At 60.1% G+C, this 23217-nt stretch overlaps 2 protein-coding genes across 2 annotated transcripts in view; one reads left to right on the top strand and one right to left on the bottom strand.

The window, feature by feature from the left end:
* Positions 1 to 1358: 1358 nt before the first annotated feature.
* Positions 1359 to 6818, bottom strand: EXOSC4 (exosome component 4). Its single transcript, XM_072360888.1, has 3 exons — positions 6475 to 6818; positions 3295 to 3501; positions 1359 to 1759 (listed from the first exon to the last, which is right to left on the bottom strand). Exons 1-3 carry the CDS (start codon positions 6727 to 6729, stop codon positions 1400 to 1402), a joined length of 822 nt encoding a protein of 273 aa, XP_072216989.1. The 5' UTR covers positions 6730 to 6818; the 3' UTR covers positions 1359 to 1399.
* A 1818-nt stretch (positions 6819 to 8636) lies between these two features.
* OPLAH (5-oxoprolinase, ATP-hydrolysing) overlaps positions 8637 to 23217 on the top strand; it is a gene marked incomplete at its 3' end in the record, with an annotated part of 31705 nt that continues 17124 nt past the window's right edge. The window contains exon 1 of the mRNA XM_072360887.1: positions 8637 to 9810. Coding sequence (XP_072216988.1) covers positions 9646 to 9810 — 165 coding nt within the window. The remainder of the gene's footprint in view (positions 9811 to 23217) is intronic.

The following is a 23217-nucleotide window of genomic DNA, read 5'->3' as shown; positions in this document are numbered from 1 at the left end:
CAGTCCCCCAGCAGCGCCGTCACCTCCCTGGCCCTCTCCCTCACCGCCTCCTCCAGCACGGCACATCTTTGTGACCTTTCAGGACCCTTCCAACCCAACTCAACCCAACCCAACCATCCCATGGATCCATAATCATTCAGGACCCTTCCAACCCAACTCAACCCAACCCAACCATTCCATGGCTCTACGATCATTAAGGACCCTTCCAACCCAACTCAACCCGACCATCCCAAGGCTCCATGATCATTAGGGACTCTTCCAACCCAACCCAACCCAACCATCCCAAGGCTCTGTGACCATTCAGGACCTTTCCAACCCATCCCAACCCAACCACCTCATGACTCTGTGTCCTTTCAGGACCCTTCCAACCCAACCGAACCCAACCCAACCCAACCATCCCATGGCTCCATGATCATCCAAGACATTTCCAATCCAACTCAACCCAACCCAACCCAACCATCCCATGGTTCTATGATCATTCAGGACCTGTCCAATCCAACCCAACCCAACCCAACCCAACCATCCCATGGCTCCATGGTCATTCAGGACCTTTCCAACCCAGCCCAACTCAACCCAACCATCCCATGGCTCTATGATCATTCAGGACCCTTCCAACCCAACCCAACCTAACCCAACCATCCCATAGCTCTGTGATCATTCAGGACCTTTCCAACCCAACCCAACCCAACCACCTCATGACTCTGTGCCCTTTCAGGACCCAATCCAACCCAACCCAACCATCCCATGACTCCATAATCATTCAGGACCCTTCCAATCCAACTCAACCCAACCCAACCCAACCATCCCATGGCTCTATGATCATTCAGGACCTGTCCAATCCAACCCAACCCAACCCAACCCAACCATCCCATGGCTTCATGATCATTCAGGACCCTTCCAACCCAACGCAACCCAACCCAACCCAACCATCCCATGGCTCCATGATCATTCAGGACCTTTCCAACCCAACTCAACTCAACCCAACCATCCCATGGCTCTGGGTCCTTCCTTTCAGGACCCTTCCAACCCAACTCTACCCAACGCAACCCAACCATCCCATGGCTCCATGATCATTCGGGACATTCCCAACCCAACCCAACCCAACCCAACCCAACCCAACCATTCCATGGCTCTACGATCATTAAGGACCCTTCCAACCCAACTCAACCTGACCATCCAATGGCTCCATGATCATTCAGGACCCTTCCAATCCAACCCGACCCAACCCAACCCAACCCAACCATCCCATGGCTCTATGATCATTCAGGACCCTTCCAACCCAACCCAACCCAACCATCCCATGGTTCCATAATCATTCAGGATCCTTCCAACCCAACCCACCCCACACCCCAATGACCTTCCAGGACCCTCTCACCCTTCTCACCCTCCTTTATTCCCCTCAGTCCCCCAGCAGCGCCGTCACCTCCCTGGCCCTCTCCCTCACCGCCTCCTCCAGCACGGCATGCACGGCGCGGCACGCGGCGGTGGCGGCATCCATCATGGCCTCCAAGCGCTCGTGGTGCAGCCGTGCGTCCATCTGCACCAAAGCCATGGCTCCAGAGCCCGGCATTAAAGCCAGAGCCGCCTGCGGGCCCCCGGCTGCCTCCTCTATGTAACTCAGGTCGGCCAACGCCGCGTCCTCCGCCAAACCCGCCGAGCCGGCGCAGACGAAGTCGCGCAACGCGATGCCGGCGTCCATCACCGCCAACGTGGCGGCGTTCACGCAGGCGCAGTAATTGCTGCCGTCGGCCTGAAGGATCTGGATGGGGGGAGAAAGGGGGAGATGGGGGGTTGGGGGTGGTACTGTGATGCTGGGACCCATAGGAGGGTCCCCTATAAGACACCTAAAGACACCTCCTCATCACCCCCCTCCTCATCTCATCTCCCCCCCCTCCTCGTCTCCCCCCCCTCCTCATCTCACCCTCCCCCCCCTCCTCATCTCATCCTTCCCCCCCCCTTATCTCCCCTCCCTCCTCATCTCCTTCTCCCCCCCTCCTCATCTCTCCCCCCTCCCCCCCCCCCTCATCTCCCCCCTCCACCCCCTCATCTCCCCCCCCCTCGTCTCCTCCCCTCCCCCCGCATCTCCCCCCCCCTCCTCATCTCCCCCCCCTTATCTCCCCCCTCCCCCCCCCTTATCTCCCCCCTCATCTCTCCCCCCTCCCCCCCCCTTATGTCCCCCCCTCCTCATCTCTCCCCCCTCCCCCTCCCCTTATCTCTCCCCCCTCCTCATCTCCCCCCTCCCCCCCCATCTCCCCCTCCCCCCTCCCCCCCTCCTTATCTCTCCCCCCTCCCCCCCCCCATCTCCCCCCCTTCTCATCTCCCCCCTCCCCCCCTCCTCATCTCCCCTCTCCCCCATCTCCCCCCCCCGATCTTGCCCCCCCCCCTTATCTCTCCCCCTCCTTATCTCTCCCCAACCCTCCTTATCTCTCCCCCTCCTCCCCCCTTATCTCTCCCCCTTCTCCCCCCCTCCTTATCTCTCCACCTCCCCCCCCATCTCCCCCCCTCCTCATCTCCCCCTCCCCCATCACCTCCCCCTTATCTCCCCCCCTCCCCCTCCCCCCCCTCCTTATCTCTCCCCCCTCCCCCCCCTCACCCCCTCCTCATCTCTCTCCCCTCCCCCCCCCTCCTTATCTCCCCCCCTCATCTCTCCCCCCTCCCTCCCCTCCTCATTTCTCCCACCCCCCCTTATCTCCCCCCTCCCCCCCCCCTCATCTCTCCCCCCTCCCCTCCCCCCCCTCCTCACCTCTCCCCCTCCCCCCCTCCCCCCCTCCTTATCTCTCCCCCCTCCCCCCCCCTCCTTATCTCTCCCCCCTCCCCCCCCTCCTTATCTCCCCCCTTATCTCTCCCCCCTCCCCCCCCTCCTCATCTCCCCCCCCTCTCCCCCTCCTCATCTCTCCCCCCTCCCCCCCCCTCCTTATCTCCCCCCCTCATCTCTCCCCCCTCCCTCCCCTCCTCATTTCTCCCACCCCCCCTTATCTCTCCCCCTCCCCCCCCCTCATCTCCCCTCCCTCCTCATCTCCCCCCCCTCCCCCCCATCTCCCCCTTCCCCATCTCCCCCCCTCACCTCTCCCCCCCCATCTCTTCCCCTTCCTTATCTCTCCCCCCTCCCCCCCCTTATCACTCCCCCTCCCCCCCCTCAACCCTCCCCCCTCCCCCCCTTATCTCTCCCCCCTCCCCCCCCCCCTTATCTCCCCCCCCCTCACCTCTCCCCCCCCCCATCTTCCCCCCCCATCTTCCCCCCCCTAATCTCCCCCCCTTCTCTCCACCCCCCCTCCCCCCCCCCCCCCCCCCCACCTGCACGTAGAGGTCGATCTGTGACCTCGGGTACAACTCGGTGATGATGGCGGCCTCGAACGTCTGTTTGAGGTGCAGCGCCATCTCGGCCGACTTCCGGTCCCCGTGAGGCCTCCGCTTCCGTTCTGCGGTGCTGAAGGTGGCCATGCTGTACTGGCAGTTCAGCACCGCGCGGTCGGACAGCGCCTTGCTGCGCGGCCCGCGGGTCTGAGGGGCGGAAAGAGGACGGGGTGGAACCGGAACCGGGACCAGAACCGGGACCAGAACCGGGACACGAACCGGGCCTTGGGACCAGAACCGGGCCTCAGGACCAGGCCAAGAACCACACCTTAGGAATGGGCCTCAGGATGAGAACCGTGCCATGGGACCAGAACCAGAACCAGGGCTCAGAACCGGAACCAGAACCAGAGCTCAGAACCGGGACCAGAACCAGGCCTCGGTATCAGGAGCAGGCCCAGAGCCAAACCTGACACCAGAACCAGGAGCAGAAGGAGAGCTCGGAACCGGAACCAGAACCAGAGCGCAGAACCAGGACCAGAACCAGAGCTCCGAACCGGAACCAGAACCAGGCCTCGGTATCAGAACCAGGCTCAGAACCGGGTCACAGCACCAGAACCAGAACCAGAACCAGAACCAGGAGCAGAAGGAGAGCTCAGAACTGGAACCAGAAGCAGAGCACAGGAGCAGGCCCAAAAGCACGGCTTGGGACAATGACTAGGATCAGTACCAGGCTCAGAACCGGGTCACAGCACCAGAACCAGAACCAGAACCAGGACCAGGACCGGAACCAGAGCTCAGAACCGGAACCAGAACCAGGCCTTGGTATCGGGAGCAGGCCCAGAGCCAAACTTGACTCCAGAACCAGAACCAGGAGCAGAAGGAGAGCTCAGAACCGGAATGAACCAGAACCAGAGCACAGAATCGAGACCGGAACCAGAGCTCAGAACCGAGACCAGAACCAGAGCTCAGAACCAGGACCAGAACCAGGCCTCGGTATCAGAACCAGGCTCAGAACCGGGTCACAGGACCGGAACCAGAACCAGAACCGGGACCAGGGCTCTGGACCAGAACCAGAGCTCAGAACCGGAACCAGAACCAGGCCTCGGTATCAGGAGCAGGCCCAGAGCCAAACTTGACACCAGGACCAGAACCAGGAGCAGAAGGAGAGCTCAGAACCAGAACCAGAACCAGAGCTCAGAACCAGGACCAGAACCAGGGCTCGGGACCGGGTCTCAGGACCAGAACCAGAGCTCAGAACCGGAACCAGAACCAGGCCTCGGTATCAGAACCAGCTCAGAACCGGGTCACAGGACCAGAACCAGAACCAGGATCAGAAGGAGAGCTCAGAACCAGAACCAAAGCACAGGAGCAGGCCCAGAGGCATGGCTTGGGACAATGACTAGGATCAGAACCAGGCTCAGAACCGGGTCACAGGACCGGAACCAGAACCAGGACCAGAACCAGAGCTCAGAACCGGGACCAGAACCAGGCCTCGGTATCAGGAGCAGGCCTTGGGACCAGAACCGGGCCTCAGGACCAGCCAAGAACCACACCTTAGGAATGGGCCTCAGGATGAGAACCGGGCCATGGGACCAGAACCAGAACCAGGGCTCAGAACCGGGACCAGAACCAGGCCTCGGTATCAGGAGCAGGCCCAGAGCCAAACTTGACACCAGAACCAGAACCAGGAGCAGAAGGAGAGCTCAGAACCGGAACCAGAACCAGAGCTCAGAACCGGGACCAGAACCAGAGCCCAGAACCGGGACCAGAACCAGAGCTCAGAACCAGGACCAGGACCAGAACCAGAACCAGAACCAGGACCAGGGCTCAGGACCAGAACCAGAACCAGGCCTCGGTATCGGGAGCAGGCCTTGGGACCAGAACCAGAGCCAAACTTGACACAAGGACCAGAACCAGAACCAGGACCAGAACCAGAGCTCAGAACCGGAACCAGAACCAGTGCTCGGTATCAGGAGCAGGCCCAGAGCCAAACTTGACACCAGAACCAGAACCAGGACCAGAAGGAGAGCTCAGAACCGGGACCAGAACCAGAGCACAGGAGCAGGCCCAGCAGCACAGCTTGGGACAGGGACTAGGATCAGAACCAGGCTCAGAACCGGGTCACAGCACCAGAACCAGGACCAGGACTCTGGACAGGACCAGAAGAAGAGCTCAGAACTGAGACCAGAACCAGAGCTGGGCCTAGAACCGGGCCCAGAGCCGAGCCTAGAACAGGGACTAGAACCGGGCCAAAAACTGGGCCTAGAGCGAGGCCTAGAACCAGGCCTAGAACCGGGCCCAGAGCCGGGCCTAGAGACGACCATAGAGCCAGGCCTAGAACCGGGCCTAGAACCAAGCCCAGAGCCGGGCCTAGAACAGGGCCCAGAACCGGGCCCAGAACCGGGCCTTGAGCTGGGCCTAGAACCAGGTCTAGAGGCGGGCCCAGAGCTGGGCCTAGAACAGGGCCCAGGACTGGGCCTAGAACCGGGCCCAGAGCTGGGTTCAGAACCGGGTCCATAGCCAGGTCCAGAGCCGGGCCTAGAACCGGGCCTAGAAACGGGCCCAGAGCCGGGCCTAGAGATGGGCCTTGAGCCAGGCCTAGAACCGGGCCCAGAGCTGGGCCTAGAGATGGGCATAGAACTGGGACAACAACTGGGTCCCGAACCGGGCCCAGAGCCAGGCCTAGAACCGGGCCCAGAACTAGGTCCAGAGCTGGGCCTAGAGATGGGCCTAGAGACGGGCATAGAACCGGGCCTAGAGACGGGCACAGAACCGGGCCCAGAGCCAGGCCTAGTGTCGGGCCCAGAACTGGGCCAAAAGTTGGGCCTAGAGCCAGGCCTAGAACTGAGCCCAGAGCCAGGCCTAGAGTCGGGCCCAGAACCGGGCCTTGAGCTGGGCCTAGAACCAGGTCTAGAGGCGGGCCCAGAGCTGGGCCTAGAACCGGGCCCAGAGCTGGGTTCAGAACCGGGTCCATAGCCGGGCCCAGAGCCGGGCCTAGAATCGAGCCTAGAACCGGGCCTAGAACCAGGCCCTGAGCTGGGCCCAGAGCCGGGACTGGAACCGGCCCAGAGCCAGGTCCAGAACCGGGCCTAGAGCCGGGCCTAAAACCAGGCCCAGAGCTGGGCCTAGAACCGGGCCCATAGCCGGGTCCCTCCAGCCCCCCCCGCCCCCCCGTCTCACCTCGTGCGGCCCGTAGACCACGGCGAGCGCCTTGGTGTTGCCCTGTTCGATGTAGGCCGAGCCGTCCGCCTGCGCGAACACCCCCATCCGGGCCCGAACCTTCCGCAGCTCCGTGGCGCGGCGCCCATCGGCCCGGTACCCCTCGTCCGACAGCAGCTCCAGCGCCGCCATCGCGATCCCAGCGTGCCCCGCGCGGACCGTCACTTCCGGCGTCGCCATTATGGGACTACGACTTCCGGATCCCGGCGCCGCCATTGCGATCCCATCGTGCCTCGCGCGGGTCCCGGCTCCGAACTACGATTCCCGTCGTGCTCCGCGAGCCGCCATTGCGATCCCGGCAGACCCCGCGCGTAGCCCCGCCCCCCGAGCCCGCCCATTGGGCCGCCGCCCCCCCCCGGCTCAGGCCACGCCCACGAACGACTTTGGGGTCAGAGTTGGGAGCGGGAGGAGGACGGGACCGGGACGGGCCCAAACGGCTCCGAACGGGCCGAACCGGGCCGGGCCGAACCGAATCCAAACGGACCGAACCGGACTGAGCTGAGCTGGACTGAACCGGGACGGACTGAGCCGAACTCCAACGGGCTGAACCGGGACGAGGTGGGCTGAGCCACAACCGGGCCGAACCGAACAGGGTCCAATTGGGCCGAACCGAACCGGGTCAAATTGGGCCGGGCCGAACCGGGTCAAATTGGGCCGGGCTGAACCGGGCTGGGGTTCAGCTGCTTCAAACCGGGTCGAACGGAACCGGACCGATCCGATCCAGGACAAACTGAACCGGGCCAGCCCAGGTAGAACTGAGTTGAGCTGAGCAGAACCGACCCGGTCCAACACGGGCTGAAGGGAAACACTCTGACCCAGACAGAACCGGACCGAGCAGAACCCACCCAAACAGAACCGACCCAAACAGAACCGAACTGAACCGACCCAAACAGAACCGGACCGAGCAGAACCGACCCAAACAGAACCGAACCGACCCAAGCAGAACCAACCCAGGCAGAACCGAATTGAGCCGAGCAGAACCGACCTGGTCCAACCGGGCTGAAGGGAAACACTCTGATCCAAACAGAACAGAACCGAGCAGAACCGACCCAAACAGAACTGACCCAACCCAAACAGAACCGAACTGAACCGACCCAAACAGAACCGGACCGAACTGAGAAGAACCGACCCAAGCAGAACCAACCCAGGCAGAACCGAACCAACCCAAACAGAACCGAACTGACCCAAGCAGAACCGACCCAAACAAACAGAATCGACCCAAGCAGAACTGACCCAAACAGAACTGGACCGAACTGAACCGACCCAAACAGAACCGAACTGAACTGAATTGACCCAAACAGAACCAAACCGACCCAAACAGAACCGACCCAAACAGAACCGACCCAAACAGAACCGAACGGAACCAAGCCAACCCAAACAGAACCGAACTGACCCCAAGCAGAACCGACCCAAACAGAACCAAACCAAACTGAGAACCGACCCAAACAGAACCGAACTGAACTGAGAAGAACTGACCCAAACAGAACTGAACCGACCCAAACAGAACCAAACTGACCCAAACAGAACCGAACTGAACTGAATTGACCCAAACAGAATTGAACCGACCCCAAGCAGAACCGAACCGAACCGAGAAGAACTGACCCAAACAGAACCGAACCGGTCCAACCCAGTCAGAACCGAACCGAACCAGTCCAACCCAGACTGACTGAACCAAACCAGTCCAACCCAGTCAGAACCGAACCGAACCGGTCCAATCCAGACTGAACCGAACCGAACCGGGTCCAACCCAGTCAGAACCGGCCCGGATCGACCCGAACCGAGTCGGAACCAACCCAGGCCAAACCAAACCGAACCGGTCCAACCCAGTCAGAACCAGCCTGGATTGACCCGAACCGAATCAGAACCAACCCAGGCCAAACCGAACTGGTCCAACCCAGTCAGAACCGAACTGAACCGGTCCAACCCAGATTGAACTGAACAGAACCGGGTCCAACCCAGTCAGAACTGACCTGGATTGACCCGAACCGAGTCGGAACCAACCCAGGCCAAACCAAACCAGTCCAACCAGGCAGAACCGAACCGAACGGTCCAACCCAGACTGAACTGAACCGAACCAGTCTGACCCAGGCAGAACCGAACGGAACTGGTCCAACCCAGTCAGAACTGAACTGAACCAGGTCCAACCCAGTCAGAACCGAACCGAACCAATCCAACCCAGATTGAACTGAACAGAACCGGTCCAACCCAGTCAGAACTGAACCGAACCGGTCCAACCCAGATTGAACTGAACAGAACCGGGTCCAACCCAGTCAGAACCGACCCGGACTGACCCAAACTGAGTCGGAACCAACCCAGGCCAAACCAAACCAATCCAACCCAGTCAGAACCGAACCGAACCGGTCCAACCCAGATTGAACTGAACAGAACCGGATCCAACTCAGTCAGAACCGACCTGGACTGACCCAAACCAAGTCAGAACCAACCCAGGCAGAACCAAACCAATCCAACCCAGTCAGAACCAGCCCGGATTGACCCGAACCGAGTCGGAACCGGCCCAGGCCAAACCGAACCGGTCCAACCCAGACTGAACCGAACCGAACCGGGTCCAACCCAGTCAGAACCGGCCCGGACTGACCCGAACCGAGTCGGAACCAACGCAGGCCAAACCGAACCAATCCAACCCAGGCAGAACCGAACCGAACCAGTCCAACCCAGATTGAACCAAACTGAACTGGTCCAACCCAGTCAGAACCGGCCCGGATTGACCCGAACCGAGTCGGAACCAACCCAGGTCAAACCGAACCGGTCCAACCCAGACTGAACTGAACAGAACCGGGTCCAACCCAGTCAGAACCGAACCGAACCAGTCCAACCCAGACTGAACCGAACCGAACCGGGTCCAACCCAGTCAGAACCGGCCTGGATTGACCTGAACTGAGTCAGAACCAACCCAGTCAGAACCGAACCGAACCGGTCCAACCCAGATTGAACTGAACAGAACCAGTCCAACCCAGTCAGAACCAAACCGAACTGGTCCAATCCAGATTGAACCGAACCAAACCAGTTCAACCCAGACTGAACCGAACAGAACCGGGTCCAACCCAGTCAGAACCGACCCGTATCGACCCGACCCAAGTCGGCACGGTCCCATTGTGCCTTATTGGTGCGGCCATGTCTGTGTCAGCTGGTTTCCAGTTCTCCATTGACCGCGGTGGGACGTTCACCGACGTGTTCGCCCGCTGCCCCGACGGCCGCGTCCGCGTCCTCAAGCTGCTCTCAGAGGACCCCAAGTACGACGACGCGCCAACAGAGGGGATACGCAGGGTGCTCAGAGAGGTGGGCAACCCCTATGGGACCCCTATTGGACCCCCCCCATAGGACCCCCACTGGACCCCTCCATGGGACCCCCCCTAAGGGACTCCCATAGGACTCCAATATAGGACCCCCTATGGAACCCCCCTAAGGGACCCCCATGGGGACCCCCCCCTATAGGACCCCCATTGGACCCCTCCATGGGACCCCCCATATGGGACCCTCCTAAGGGACCCCCATGGGACCCCCCTATGGAACCACCCTATGGGACCCCCCTAGGGGACCCCCCTAAGGGACCCCCCCTAAGGGACCCCTAAGGGACCCCCCCCATGGGACCCCCCTAAGGGACTCCCATAGGACTCCTCTATAGGGACACCCTATGGAACCCCCCTTAAGGGACCCATATGGAACCCCCCTAAAGGACCCCCATGAGACCCTTCCATGGAACCTCCTATGGAACCCCCCCTAAGGGACCCCCATGGGACCCCTCCATGGGACCCCCTATAGAACCCCCCCTATGGGACCCCTATTGGACCCCCCCCATAGGACCTCCATGGGACCCCCTATGGAACCCCCCTAAAGGGACCCCCTATGGGACCCCCCTAAGGGACCCCCATGAGACCCCATATGCGACCCCCCCATTGGACCCCTCCATGGGACCCCCACTATGGGACCCTCCTAAGGACCCCCATATAGAACCCCCCTAAGGGACCCCCCATGGGACCCCTTATAGATCCCCCCTAGGGGACCCCCCTGACAGACCCCCATTGGACCCCCATGGGACCCCCCCCTATAGGACCCCCATTGGACCCCTCCATGGGACCCCCCATATGGGACCCTCCTAAGGGACACCCATGAGACCCCTCCATTGGACCCCCTATGGAACCCCATATGAGACCCCCCTATGGAACCCCCCTAAGGGACCCCCACGGGACCCCCTATGGAACCACCCTATGGGACCCCCATGAGACCCCTCCATGGGACCCCTCAATGGGACTCCCTATGGAACCCCCCCATTGAAACCCCTATGGGACCCCCCTAAAGGACCCCTATGGGACCCCATATAGAACCCCCCTAAGGGACCCCCATGGGACCCCCTATGGAACCCCCACCTGGGACCCCCCCATGGGACCCCCCCCCTATGGGACACCCATGAGACCCCCCATGGGACCCCTCCATTGGACCCCCTATGGAACCCCCCCTAAGGGACCCCCATGAGACCCCTGCATGGGACCCCACAAGGAACCCCCCTATGGAACCCTCCTAAGGGACCCCTATGGGACCCCCTATGGAACCCCCCTATGGGACCCCCCTAAGGGACCCCCATGGGACCCCATAAGGGACCCATATGGAACCCCCCTATGGGACCCCCCTAAGGGACCCCCATGGGACCCCATAAGGGACCCATATGGAACCCCCCCTAAAGGACCCCCATGGGACCCCCTATGGAACCCCCTAAGGGACCCCTAAGAGACCCCCTATGGAACCCCCTATGGAGGCTCTCTAAGGGACCCCTATGGAACCCCCCTATGGGACCCCCCATGGGACCCCTCTATAGGACCCCCTATGGAACCCCCTTAAGGGACCCCTATGGAACCCCCCCTAAAGAACCCCCCATTGGACCCCTCCATGGGACCCCTCCATGGGACCCCCTATGGTACCCCCTTAAGGGACCCCCATGGGACCCCCTATGGAACCCCCACCTGGGACCCCCCCTATGGGACACCCGTGAGACCCCATATGGGACCCCTTCATTCGACCCCCTATGGAACCCCCCCTAAGGGACCCCCATAGGACTCCCCCTAAGGGACCTCCATGGGACCCCTCCATTGGACCCCACAAGGAACCCTCCTAAGGGACCCCCATGGGACCCCTATGGGACCCCCTATGGAACCACCCTATGGGACCCCCCTAAGGGACCCCCCATGGGACCCCATAAAAGACCCATATGGAACCCCCCTATGCGACCCCCCTTAAGGGACCCCCATGGGACCCCCTATGGAACCCTATATGGAGCCCTTCTAAGACACCCCCCTAAGGGACCCCCATGGGACCCCATATTGGACCCCCTCTAAGGGACCCCTATGGGACCCCATATAGAATCCCCCTAAGGGACCCCTAAAGGGACCCCTAAGGGACCCACCTATGGAACCCCCCTAAGGGACCCCCATGCAACCCCCATGGGACCCCCATATAGAACCTCCCCATTGGAACCCCTATGGAACCCCCCTAAGGGACCCCCCTATGGAACCCCCCCCATTGGACCCCCCTATGGAACCCCCCCTAAGGGACCCCCATGGGACCCCATATGGAACCCCCCCATTGGACCCCCTATAGAACCCCTCCATGGGACCCCCCCCTAAGGGTCCCCCATAAGACCCCCTCCATGGGATCCCCTCCATGGGACCCCCCCTATAGAACCCATTATGGGACCCCCCTAGGGGACCCCTATGGGACCCCTCCATGGGACCCCCTATGGTACCCCCCTAAGGGACCCCTATGAAGACCCCATATAGGACCCCCATGGGACCCCATATGGTACCCCCCATGGGACCCCCCCATGGGACCCCCCTCTAAGGGACCCCCATGGGACCCCCCTGAGGGACTCCCATAGGACTCCTCTATAGGACCCCCTAAGGGACCCCCATGGTACCCCCCATGGGACCCCATATAGAACCCCCCCCATTGGGACCCCCCTATGGAACCCCCTTAAGGGACCCCAATGGAACCCACCTAAAGGACCCCCATGAGACCCTCCATTGGACCCCCCTATGGAACCCCATATGAGGCCCCCCCTATGGGCCCCCCCTAAGGGACCCCCATGGGACTCCCTATGGAGCCTCTGTAAGGGACCCCTATGGAACCCCCTATGGAACCCCCCTAAGGGACCCCCATGGGACCCCATATGGACCCCCCCTAAGGGACCCCCATGAGACCCCTCCCATTGGACTCCCTATAGAACCCCCATATGAGACCCCCCTATGGAACCCCCCCTAAGGGACCCCCACGGGACCCCTATGGAACCACCCTATGGGACCCCCATGAGACCCCTCCATTGGACTCCCTATAGAACCCCATATGAGACCCCCCCTATGGAACCCCCCTAAGGGACCCCCATGGGACCCCATATAGAACCCCCCCATGGGAACCCCTATGGGAACCCCCCTATAGGGACCCCCATGGGACCCTCTATGGAACCCCCCTAAAGGACCCCTATGGAACCCCCCCTAAGGGACCCCCACAGGGAACCCCCCTAAGGGACCCCACCATGGGACCCCCTATGGAACCCCCCTAAAGGACCCCCATGCGACCCCCATGGGACCCCATATAGAACCTCTCCATTGGAACCCCTATGGAACCCCCCTAAGGGACCCCCATGGGACCCCTATGGGACCCCCTATGGAACCACCCTATGGGACCCCCCTAAGAGACACCGCCTAAGGGACCCCCATGAGACCCCTATATGGGACCTCCTATGGAACCCTCCTAAGGGACCCCCCTAAGGGAATCCCACGGGACCCCCTAAGGAACCACCCTATGGAACCTCCTATGGGACCCCCCTAAGGGACCCCCATGGGACCCCATATAGAACCTCCCCATTGGAACCCCTAAGGAACCCCCCTAAGGGACCCCCATGGGACCCCCATGGGACCCCCTATGGAACCCCCCTATGGGACACTTCTGTGGGACCCATATGGACCCCCACTAAGGGACCCCCATGAGACCCCTATATGGGACCTACTATGGAACTCCCCTAAGGGACCCCTATGAAACCCTCTATGGAACCCCCCCATGGAACCCCCCCCATGGGATCCCCTATTGAACCCCTCTAAGGAACCCCCATTGGAACCCCTATGGAACCCCCCTAAGGAACCCCTATTGGACCCCCCCCATGGGACCCCCATTGGACCCCTCCATTGGACCCCCTATAGAACCCCCCTAAGGGACCTCCATGGAACCCCTATGGAACCCCCCTAAGGGACCCCCATGAGACCCCTCCATAGGACCCCCTATGGAGCCCCATATGAGACCCCCCTAAGGGACCCCTATGGAACCCCCCCTAAGGGACCCCCATGGGCCTCCCCTATGTAACCCCCTATGGAACCCCCTATGGAACATCTCTGTGGGACCCCCTATGGAATCCCTTATCGGACCCCCCTGAGGGACCCCCATGAGACCCCCTATGGGACCCCCCCCCCCCAGGAGACCACCTCCATGGACCCCTATGGGAGCCCTCCAAGAGACCCCCCCCCTATGGGACCCCTATGAACCACCCCCCAAGGGACACCCCCCCCATGGGACCCCTATGGGAACCCCCCTTTGGGACCCCCCCCCATAGAACCCTTATAGGAACCCCCTTTGGGACCATCCCATATGGGACCCCTATGGGAGACCCCTTTGGGACCCCTATATGGGACCCCCCCTTTAGGGTCACTCCTTTAGGGACCATCCCATATGGGACCCCTATGAGACCCCCCCATTTAGAACCCCCCCCCATTTGAGACCATCCCATATGGGACCCCCATAGGAACCCACTTTGGGACCATCCCACATGGGACCCCTATGGGAGCCCTATTTGGGACCCCTATATGGGACCCCCCCCCTTTAGGACCCCCATTAAGGGACCATCCCCCATGGGACCCCTATGGGAGCCCCCTTTGGGACCCCCCCCATTTGAGACCATCCCATATGGGATCCCCATAGGAGCCCCCTTTGGGTCCCCCCCCACACCCAAAAGACCCCTCCCCCAATAGGAACCCTATGGGACCCCCCATGGGACCCCATAAGAGCCCCCACCCCACATGGGACCCCCACGAGGAAGACCCTCCCCCCCCATATCACCCCTATGGGACCCCCATGGTCCCCCTCCCCCCCCCCATAGAGACCCGTTCAGCCATGGGATCCCTATGGGAACCCCCTTTGGACCCCCCCTCTTTAGGACACCCCCCCCATAGAACCCTTATAGGAACCCCCTTATAGAACCCTTATGGGAACCACCTTTGGGACCATCCCATAAGGGACCCCTATGGGAGCCCCCTTTGGGACCCTTATTTGGGACCCCCCCTTTTAGGGTCCCCCCTTTAGGGACCATCCCCCATTTGACACCATCCCCCATTGGATCCTCATAAGAGTCCCATATGGGAACCCCCCCCCCACCCTAAAGACCCCTCCCCCAATAGGAACCCTTTGGGACCCCCCATGGGACCCCGTAAGATCCCCCTACCCCATATGGGACCCCCACGAGGGAGACCCTCCCCCCCCATATCACCCCTATGGGACCCCCCTATGGGACCCCCATGGACCCCCTCCCCCCCCATAGAGACCCTTTCAGCCATGGGATCCCTATGGGAACCCCCTTTGGACCCCCCCTCTTTGGGACCCCCCCCCATAGAACCCTTATGGGAACCCACTTTGGGACCATCCCATATGGGACCCCTATGGGAGCCCCCTTTGGGACCCCTATATGAGACCCCCTCCCTTTAGGACCCCCATTAAGGGACCATCCCCCATGGGACTCCTATGAGACCCCCCCTTTAGGACCCCCCCCATTTGAGACCATCCCCCATGGGATCCCTATGGGAGCCCCATTTAGGACCCCCCCCCCTCCCAAAAGACCCCTCCCCCAATAGGAACCCTTTGGTTCCCCCCTTTGGACCCCATAAGAGCCCCCCAACTCACATGGGACCCCCACGAGGGAGACCCTCCCCCCCCATATCACCCCTATGGGACCCCCCTATGGGACCCCCATGGACCCCCTCCCCCCCATAGAGACCCTTTCAGCCATGAGATCCCTATGGAAACCCCCTTTGGACCCCCCCTCTTTGGGACCCCCCCCATAGAACCTTTATGGGAACCCCCTTTGGGACCATCCCATATGGGACCCCTATAGGAGCCTCCTTTGGGACCCTTATTTGGGACCCCCCTTTTAGGGACCCCCCTTTAGGGACCATCCCCCATGGGACCCCTATGGGACCCCCCCTTTGGGACCCCCCCTATTCCAGACCATCCCCCATTGGATCCCCATAGGAGCCCCATTTGGGACCCCCCCCCTCCCAAAAGAGCCCTCCCCCAATAGGAACCCTTTGGTTCCCCCCATGGGACCCCGATAAGAGCCCCCTACCCCATATGGGACCCCTACGAGGGAGACCCTCCCCCCCCATATCACCCCTATGGGACCCCTATGGACCCCCTCCCCCCCCATAGAGACCCTTTCAGCCATGGGATCCCTATGGGAACCCCCTTTGGACCCCCCCTCTTTGGGACCCCCCCCCATAGAACCCTTATAGGAACCCCCTTTGGGACCATCCCATATGGGACCCCTATGGGAGCCCTATTTGGGACCCCTATTTGGGACACCCCCTTTAGGGTCACTCCTTTAGGGATCATCCCATATGGGACCCCTATGGGAACCCCCCTTTGGACCCCCCCCATTTGAGACCATCCCATATGGGACCCCCATAGGAACCCACTTTGGGACCATCCCATAGGGGATCCCTATGGGAGCCCTATTTGGGACCCCTATATGGGACCTCCCCCTTTATGGCCCCCCATTAAGGGACCATCCCCCATGGGACCCCTATGGGACCCCCCCTTTGGGACCCCCCCATTTGAGACCATCCCCCATAGGATCCCCATAGGAGCCCCATATGGGAACCCCCCCCTCCCAAAAGACCCCTCCCCCAATAGGAACCCTATGGGACCCCCCATGGGACCCCATAAGAGCCCCCAACCCACATGGGACCCCCACGAGGGAGACCCTCCCCCCCATATCACCCCTATGGGACCCCCCTATGGGACCCCCATGGACCCCCTCCCCCCCCATAGAGACCCTTTTAGCCATGGGATCCCTATGGGAACCCCCTTTGGACCCCCCCTCTTTAAGACTCCCCCATAGAACCCTTATAGGAACCCCCTTTGGGACCATCCAATATGGGACCCCTATGGGAGACCCCTTTGGGACCCCTATATGGGACCCCCCCCCTTTAGGACCCCCATTAAGGGACCATCCCCCATGGGACCCCTATGGGAGCCCCCTTTGGGACCCCCTCATTTGAGACCATCCCCCATAGGACCCCTATGGGAGCCCCCTTTGGGACCCCCCCCCACCCAAAACACCCCTCCCCCAATAGGAACCCTTTGGGACCCCCCATGGGACCCCATAAGAGCCCCCCACCCCACATGGGACCCCCACGAGGGAGACCATCCCCCCCCATATCACCCCTATGGGACCCCCCTATGGGACCCCCATGGATCCCCTCCCCCCCCATAGAGACCCTTTCAGCAATGGGATCCCTATGGGAACCCCCTTTGGACCCCCCCTCTTTGGGACCCCCCCATAGACCCCCCCCCTTTAGGGCCCTCCGTTTAGGGACCATCCCCCATGGGACCCCTATGGAAGCCCCCTTTGGGACCCCCCCTTTGGGACCCCCACTTTGTGACCCCCCCTTTGGGGCCCCCATGGGAGCCCTATTCCACTTAACAAAGGGGCCCATCCATCCCTATGGGGCCCAGCTGAACCTATGGGGCTGAGTGCTGCCCTATAGGTCCCAGCCATCCCTATGGGTCCCATCCATCCCTATGTGTCCCATCCATCCCTCTGGGTCCCATCCATCTCTATGGGGCTGAGTGCTGCCCTATGGCTCCCATCCATCCCTATGGGTCCCATCCATCCCTATAGGTCCCAGCCATCCCTATGGGGCTGAGTGCTGCCCTATGGGTCCCACCCATCCCTATGTGTCCCATCCATCCCTATGGGGCCCATCCATCCCTATGTGTCCCATCCATCCCTATGGGGCCCATCCATCCCTATGGGGCCCATCCATCCCTATGGGGCTGAGTGCTGCCCTATGTGTCCCATCCATCCATATGGGGCTGAGTGCTGCCCTATGGGTCCAATCCATCCCTATGTGTCCCATCCATCCCTATGGGGCTGAGTGCTGCCCTATGTTTCCCATCCATCCCTATGGGTCCCATCCATCCCTATGGGTCCCATCCATCCCTATGTGTCCCATCCATTCCAATGGGTCCCATCCATCCCTATGGGGCTGAGTGCTGCCCTATGTGTCCCATCCATCCCTATGTGTCCCATCCATCCGTATGGGTCCCATCCATCCCTATGGGGCTGAGTGCTGCCCTATGTGTCCCATCCATCCCTATGTGTCCCATCCATCCGTATGGGTCCCATCCATCCCTATGGGGCTGAGTGCTGCCCTATGTGTCCCATCCATCCCTATGTGTCCCATCCATCCGTATGGGTCCCATCCATCCCTATGGGGCTGAGTGCTGCCCTATGTGTCCCATCCATCCCTATGGGTCCCATCCATCCCTATGGGTCCCATCCATCCCTATGGGGCTGAGTGCTGCCCTATGTGTCCCATCCATCCCTATGTGTCCCATCCATCCCTATGGACCCCAACCATCCCTATGTGTCCCATCCATCCCTATGTGTCCCATTCATCCCTATGTGTCCCATCCATCCCTATGTGTCCCATTCATCCCTATGTGTCCCATCCATCCCTATGGGTCCCATCCATCCCTATGTGTCCCATCCATCCCTATGTGTCCCATCCATCCCTATGGGTCCCATCCATCCCTATGGGTCCCAGCCATCCCTATGGATCCCATCCATCCCTATGGGTCCCATCCATCCCTATAGGGCTGAGTGCTGCCCTATGTGTCCCATCCATCCCTATGGGTCCCATTCATCCCTATGGGTCCCATCCATCCCTATTTGTCCCATCCATCCCTATGGGGCTGAGTGTAGCCCTATAGATCCCATTAATCCCTATGGGTCCATCCATCCCTATGTGTCCCATCCATTCCAATGGGTCCCATCTATCCCTATGGGGCTGAGTTCTGCCCTATGGGTCCCATCCATCCCTATGTGTCCCATCCATCCCTATGTGTCCCATCCATCCCTATGTGTCCCATCCATCCCTATGGGTCCCAGCCATCCCTATGGGGCTGAGTGCTGCCCTATGGGTCTCATCCATCCCTATGGGACCATCCATCCCTATGGGTCCCATCCATCCCTATGTGTCCCATTAATCCCTATGTGTCCCATCCATCCCAATGGGTCCCATCCATCCCAATGGGTCCCATCCATCCCTATGGATCCCATCCCTCCCTATGTGTCCCATCCATCCCTATGGGGCCCATCCATCCCTATGGAGCTGAGTTCTGCCCTATAGGTCCCATCCATCCCTATGTGTCCCATCCATCCCTATGGGGCTGAGTGCTGCCCTATGTGTCCCATCTATCCCTATGGGGCTGAGTGCTGCCCTATGTGTCCTATCCATCCCTATGTGTCCCACCCATACCTATTGGTCCCATTCATCCCTATGGGTCCCATCCATCCCTATGGGGCTGAGTGCTGCCCTATGGATCCCATCCATCCCTATGTGTCCCATCCATCCCTATGTGTCCCATCCATCCCTATGTGTCCCATCCATCCCTATGTGTCCCATCCATCCCTATGTGTCCCACCCATCCCTATTGGTCCCATTCATCCCTATGGGTCCCATCCATCCCTATTTGTCCCATCCATCCCTATGGGGCTGAGTGTTGCCCTATAGATCCCATTAATCCCTATGGGTCCATCCATCCCTATGTGTCCCATCCATTCCAATGGGTCCCATCTATCCCTATGGGGCTGAGTTCTGCCCTATGGGTCCCATCCATCCCTATGTGTCCCATCCATCCCTATGGATCCCATCCATCCCTATGTGTCCCATCCATCCCTATGTGTCCCATCCATCCCTATGGATCCCATCCATCCCTATGTGTCCCATCCATCCCTATGTGTCCCATCTATCCCTATGGGTCCCATCCATTCCTATGGGGCTGAGTGCTGCCCTATGGCTCCCATCCATCCCTATGTGTCCCATCCATCCCTATGTGTCCCATCCATCCCTATGGCTCCCATCCATCCCTATGTGTCCCATCCATCCCTATGGGTCCCAGCCATCCCTATGGGGCTGAGTGCTGCCCTATGGGTCTCATCCATCCCTATGGGACCATCCATCCCTATGGGTCCCATCCATCCCTATGTGTCCCATTAATCCCTATGTGTCCCATCCATCCTATGGGTCCCATCCATCCCTATGTGTCCCATCCATCCCTATGTGTCCCATTCATCCCTATGTGTCCCATCCATCCCTATGTGTCCCATCCATCCCAATGGGTCCCATCCATCCCAATGGGTCCCATCCATCCCTATGGATCCCATCCCTCCCTATGTGTCCCATCCATCCCTATGGGGCCCATCCATCCCTATGGAGCTGAGTTCTGCCCTATAGGTCCCATCCATCCCTATGTGTCCCATCCATCCCTATGGGGCTGAGTGCTGCCCTATGTGTCCCATCTATCCCTATGGGGCTGAGTGCTGCCCTATGTGTCCCATCCATCCCTATGTGTCCCACCCATACCTATTGGTCCCATTCATCCCTATGGGTCCCATCCATCCCTATGGGGCTGAGTGCTGCCCTATGGATCCCATCCATCCCTATGTGTCCCATCCATCCCTATGTGTCCCATCCATCCCTATGTGTCCCACCCATCCCTATTGGTCCCATTCATCCCTATGGGTCCCATCCATCCCTATTTGTCCCATCCATCCCTATGGGGCTGAGTGTTGCCCTATAGATCCCATTAATCCCTATGGGTCCATCCATCCCTATGTGTCCCATCCATTCCAATGGGTCCCATCTATCCCTATGGGGCTGAGTTCTGCCCTATGGGTCCCATCCATCCCTATGTGTCCCATCCATCCCTATGTGTCCCATCCATCCCTATGTGTCCCATCCATCCCTATGGGTCCCATCCATCCCTATGGGGCTGAGTGCTGCCCTATGTGTCCCATCCATCCCTATGGGTCCCAGCCATCCCTATGGGTCCCATCCATCCCTATGTGTCCCATCTATCCCTATGGGTCCCATCCATCCCTATGTGTCCCATCTATCCCTATGGGTCCCATCCATTCCTATGGGGCTGAGTGCTGCCCTATGGCTCCCATCCATCCCTATGTGTCCCATCCATCCCTATGGGTCCCAGCCATCCCTATGGGGCTGAGTGCTGCCCTATGGGTCTCATCCATCCCTATGGGACCATCCATCCCTATGGGGTCCATCCATCCCTATGTGTCCCATCCATCCCTATGTGTCCCATCCATCCCTATGGGTCCCATCCATCCCAATGGGTCCCATCCATCCCTATGTGTCCCATCCATCCCTATGGGTCCCATCCATCCCTATGGGGCTGAGTGCTGCCCTATGGGGCCCATCCAATCTTATGGGTCCCATTCATCCCTATGGGTCCCATCCATCCCTATGGGGCTGAGTGCTGCCCTATGTGTCCCATCCATCCCTATGGGTCCCATCCATTCCTATGGGTCCCATCCATCCCTATGTGTCCCATCCATCCCTATGGGTCCCATCCATCCCTATGGGGCTGAGTGCTGCCCTATGTGTCCCATCCATCCCTATGGGTCCCATCCATTCCTATGGGGCTGATTGCTGCCCTATGGATCCCATCTATCCCTATGGGTCCCATCCATCCCTATGGGGCTGAGTGCTGCCCTATAGGTCCCAGCCACCCCTATGTGTCCCAGCCATCCCTATGTGTCCCACCCATCCCTATGGATCCCATCCATCCCTATGTGTCCCATCCATCCCTATGGGTCCCATCCATCCCTATGTGTCCCATCCATCCCTATGGATCCCATCCATCCCTATGTGTCCCATCCATCCCTATGTGTCCCATCCATCCCTATGGATCCCATCCATCCCTATGTGTCCCATCCATCCCTATGTGTCCCATCCATCCCTATGGCTCCCATCCATCCCTATGTGTCCCATCCATCCCTATGGGTCCCAGCCATCCCTATGGGGCTGAGTGCTGCCCTATGGGTCTCATCCATCCCTATGGGACCATCCATCCCTATGGGTCCCATCCATCCCTATGTGTCCCATTAATCCCTATGTGTCCCATCCATCCTATGGGTCCCATCCATCCCTATGTGTCCCATTCATCCCTATGTGTCCCATCCATCCCTATGGGTCCCATCCATCCCTATGTGTCCCATCCATCCCAATGGGTCCCATCCATCCCAATGGGTCCCATCCATCCCTATGGATCCCATCCCTCCCTATGTGTCCCATCCATCCCTATGTGTCCCATCCATCCCTATGGGGCTGAGTGCTGCCCTATGTGTCCCATCTATCCCTATGGGGCTGAGTGCTGCCCTATGTGTCCCATCCATCCCTATGTGTCCCACCCATACCTATTGGTCCCATTCATCCCTATGGGTCCCATCCATCCCTATGGGGCTGAGTGCTGCCCTATGGATCCCATCCATCCCTATGTGTCCCATCCATCCCTATGTGTCCCATCCATCCCTATGTGTCCCACCCATCCCTATTGGTCCCATTCATCCCTATGGGTCCCATCCATCCCTATTTGTCCCATCCATCCCTATGGGGCTGAGTGTTGCCCTATAGATCCCATTAATCCCTATGGGTCCATCCATCCCTATGTGTCCCATCCATTCCAATGGGTCCCATCTATCCCTATGGGGCTGAGTTCTGCCCTATGGGTCCCATCCATCCCTATGTGTCCCATCCATCCCTATGTGTCCCATCCATCCCTATGTGTCCCATCCATCCCTATGGGTCCCATCCATCCCTATGGGGCTGAGTGCTGCCCTATGTGTCCCATCCATCCCTATGGGTCCCAGCCATCCCTATGGGTCCCATCCATCCCTATGTGTCCCATCTATCCCTATGGGTCCCATCCATCCCTATGGGGCTGAGTGCTGCCCTATGTGTCCCATCCATCCCTATGGGTCCCATCCATTCCTATGGGGCTGATTGCTGCCCTATGGATCCCATCTATCCCTATGGGTCCCATCCATCCCTATGGGGCTGAGTGCTGCCCTATAGGTCCCAGCCACCCCTATGTGTCCCAGCCATCCCTATGTGTCCCACCCATCCCTATGGATCCCATCCATCCCTATGTGTCCCATCCATCCCTATGGGTCCCATCCATCCCTATGTGTCCCATCCATCCCTATGGATCCCATCCATCCCTATGTGTCCCATCCATCCCTATGTGTCCCATCCATCCCTATGGATCCCATCCATCCCTATGTGTCCCATCCATCCCTATGTGTCCCATCCATCCCTATGGCTCCCATCCATCCCTATGTGTCCCATCCATCCCTATGGGTCCCAGCCATCCCTATGGGGCTGAGTGCTGCCCTATGGGTCTCATCCATCCCTATGGGACCATCCATCCCTATGGGGTCCATCCATCCCTATGTGTCCCATCCATCCCTATGTGTCCCATCCATCCCTATGGGTCCCATCCATCCCAATGGGTCCCATCCATCCCTATGTGTCCCATCCATCCCTATGGGTCCCATCCATCCCTATG

This window comes from Excalfactoria chinensis, unplaced genomic scaffold (assembly GCF_039878825.1).
Source record: "Excalfactoria chinensis isolate bCotChi1 unplaced genomic scaffold, bCotChi1.hap2 Scaffold_388, whole genome shotgun sequence".
Lineage (NCBI taxonomy): Eukaryota > Metazoa > Chordata > Aves > Galliformes > Phasianidae > Excalfactoria > Excalfactoria chinensis.
This window is presented reverse-complemented; position numbering and strand designations above follow the sequence as displayed.

Excerpts from the sequence above, each read along its gene's own strand:
- EXOSC4 (XM_072360888.1), bottom strand. The coding sequence starts at position 6,729 with ATGGCGGCGCCGGGATCCGGAAGTCGTAGTCCCATAATGGCGACGCCG. Across the intron at positions 3,502-6,474 it reads TGGTCTACGGGCCGCACGAG|ACCCGCGGGCCGCGCAGCAA; the intron begins GTGAGACGGGGG and ends TCCGCCCCTCAG. Across the intron at positions 1,760-3,294 it reads AGATCGACCTCTACGTGCAG|ATCCTTCAGGCCGACGGCAG; the intron begins GTGGGGGGGGGG and ends CCCCCCATCCAG.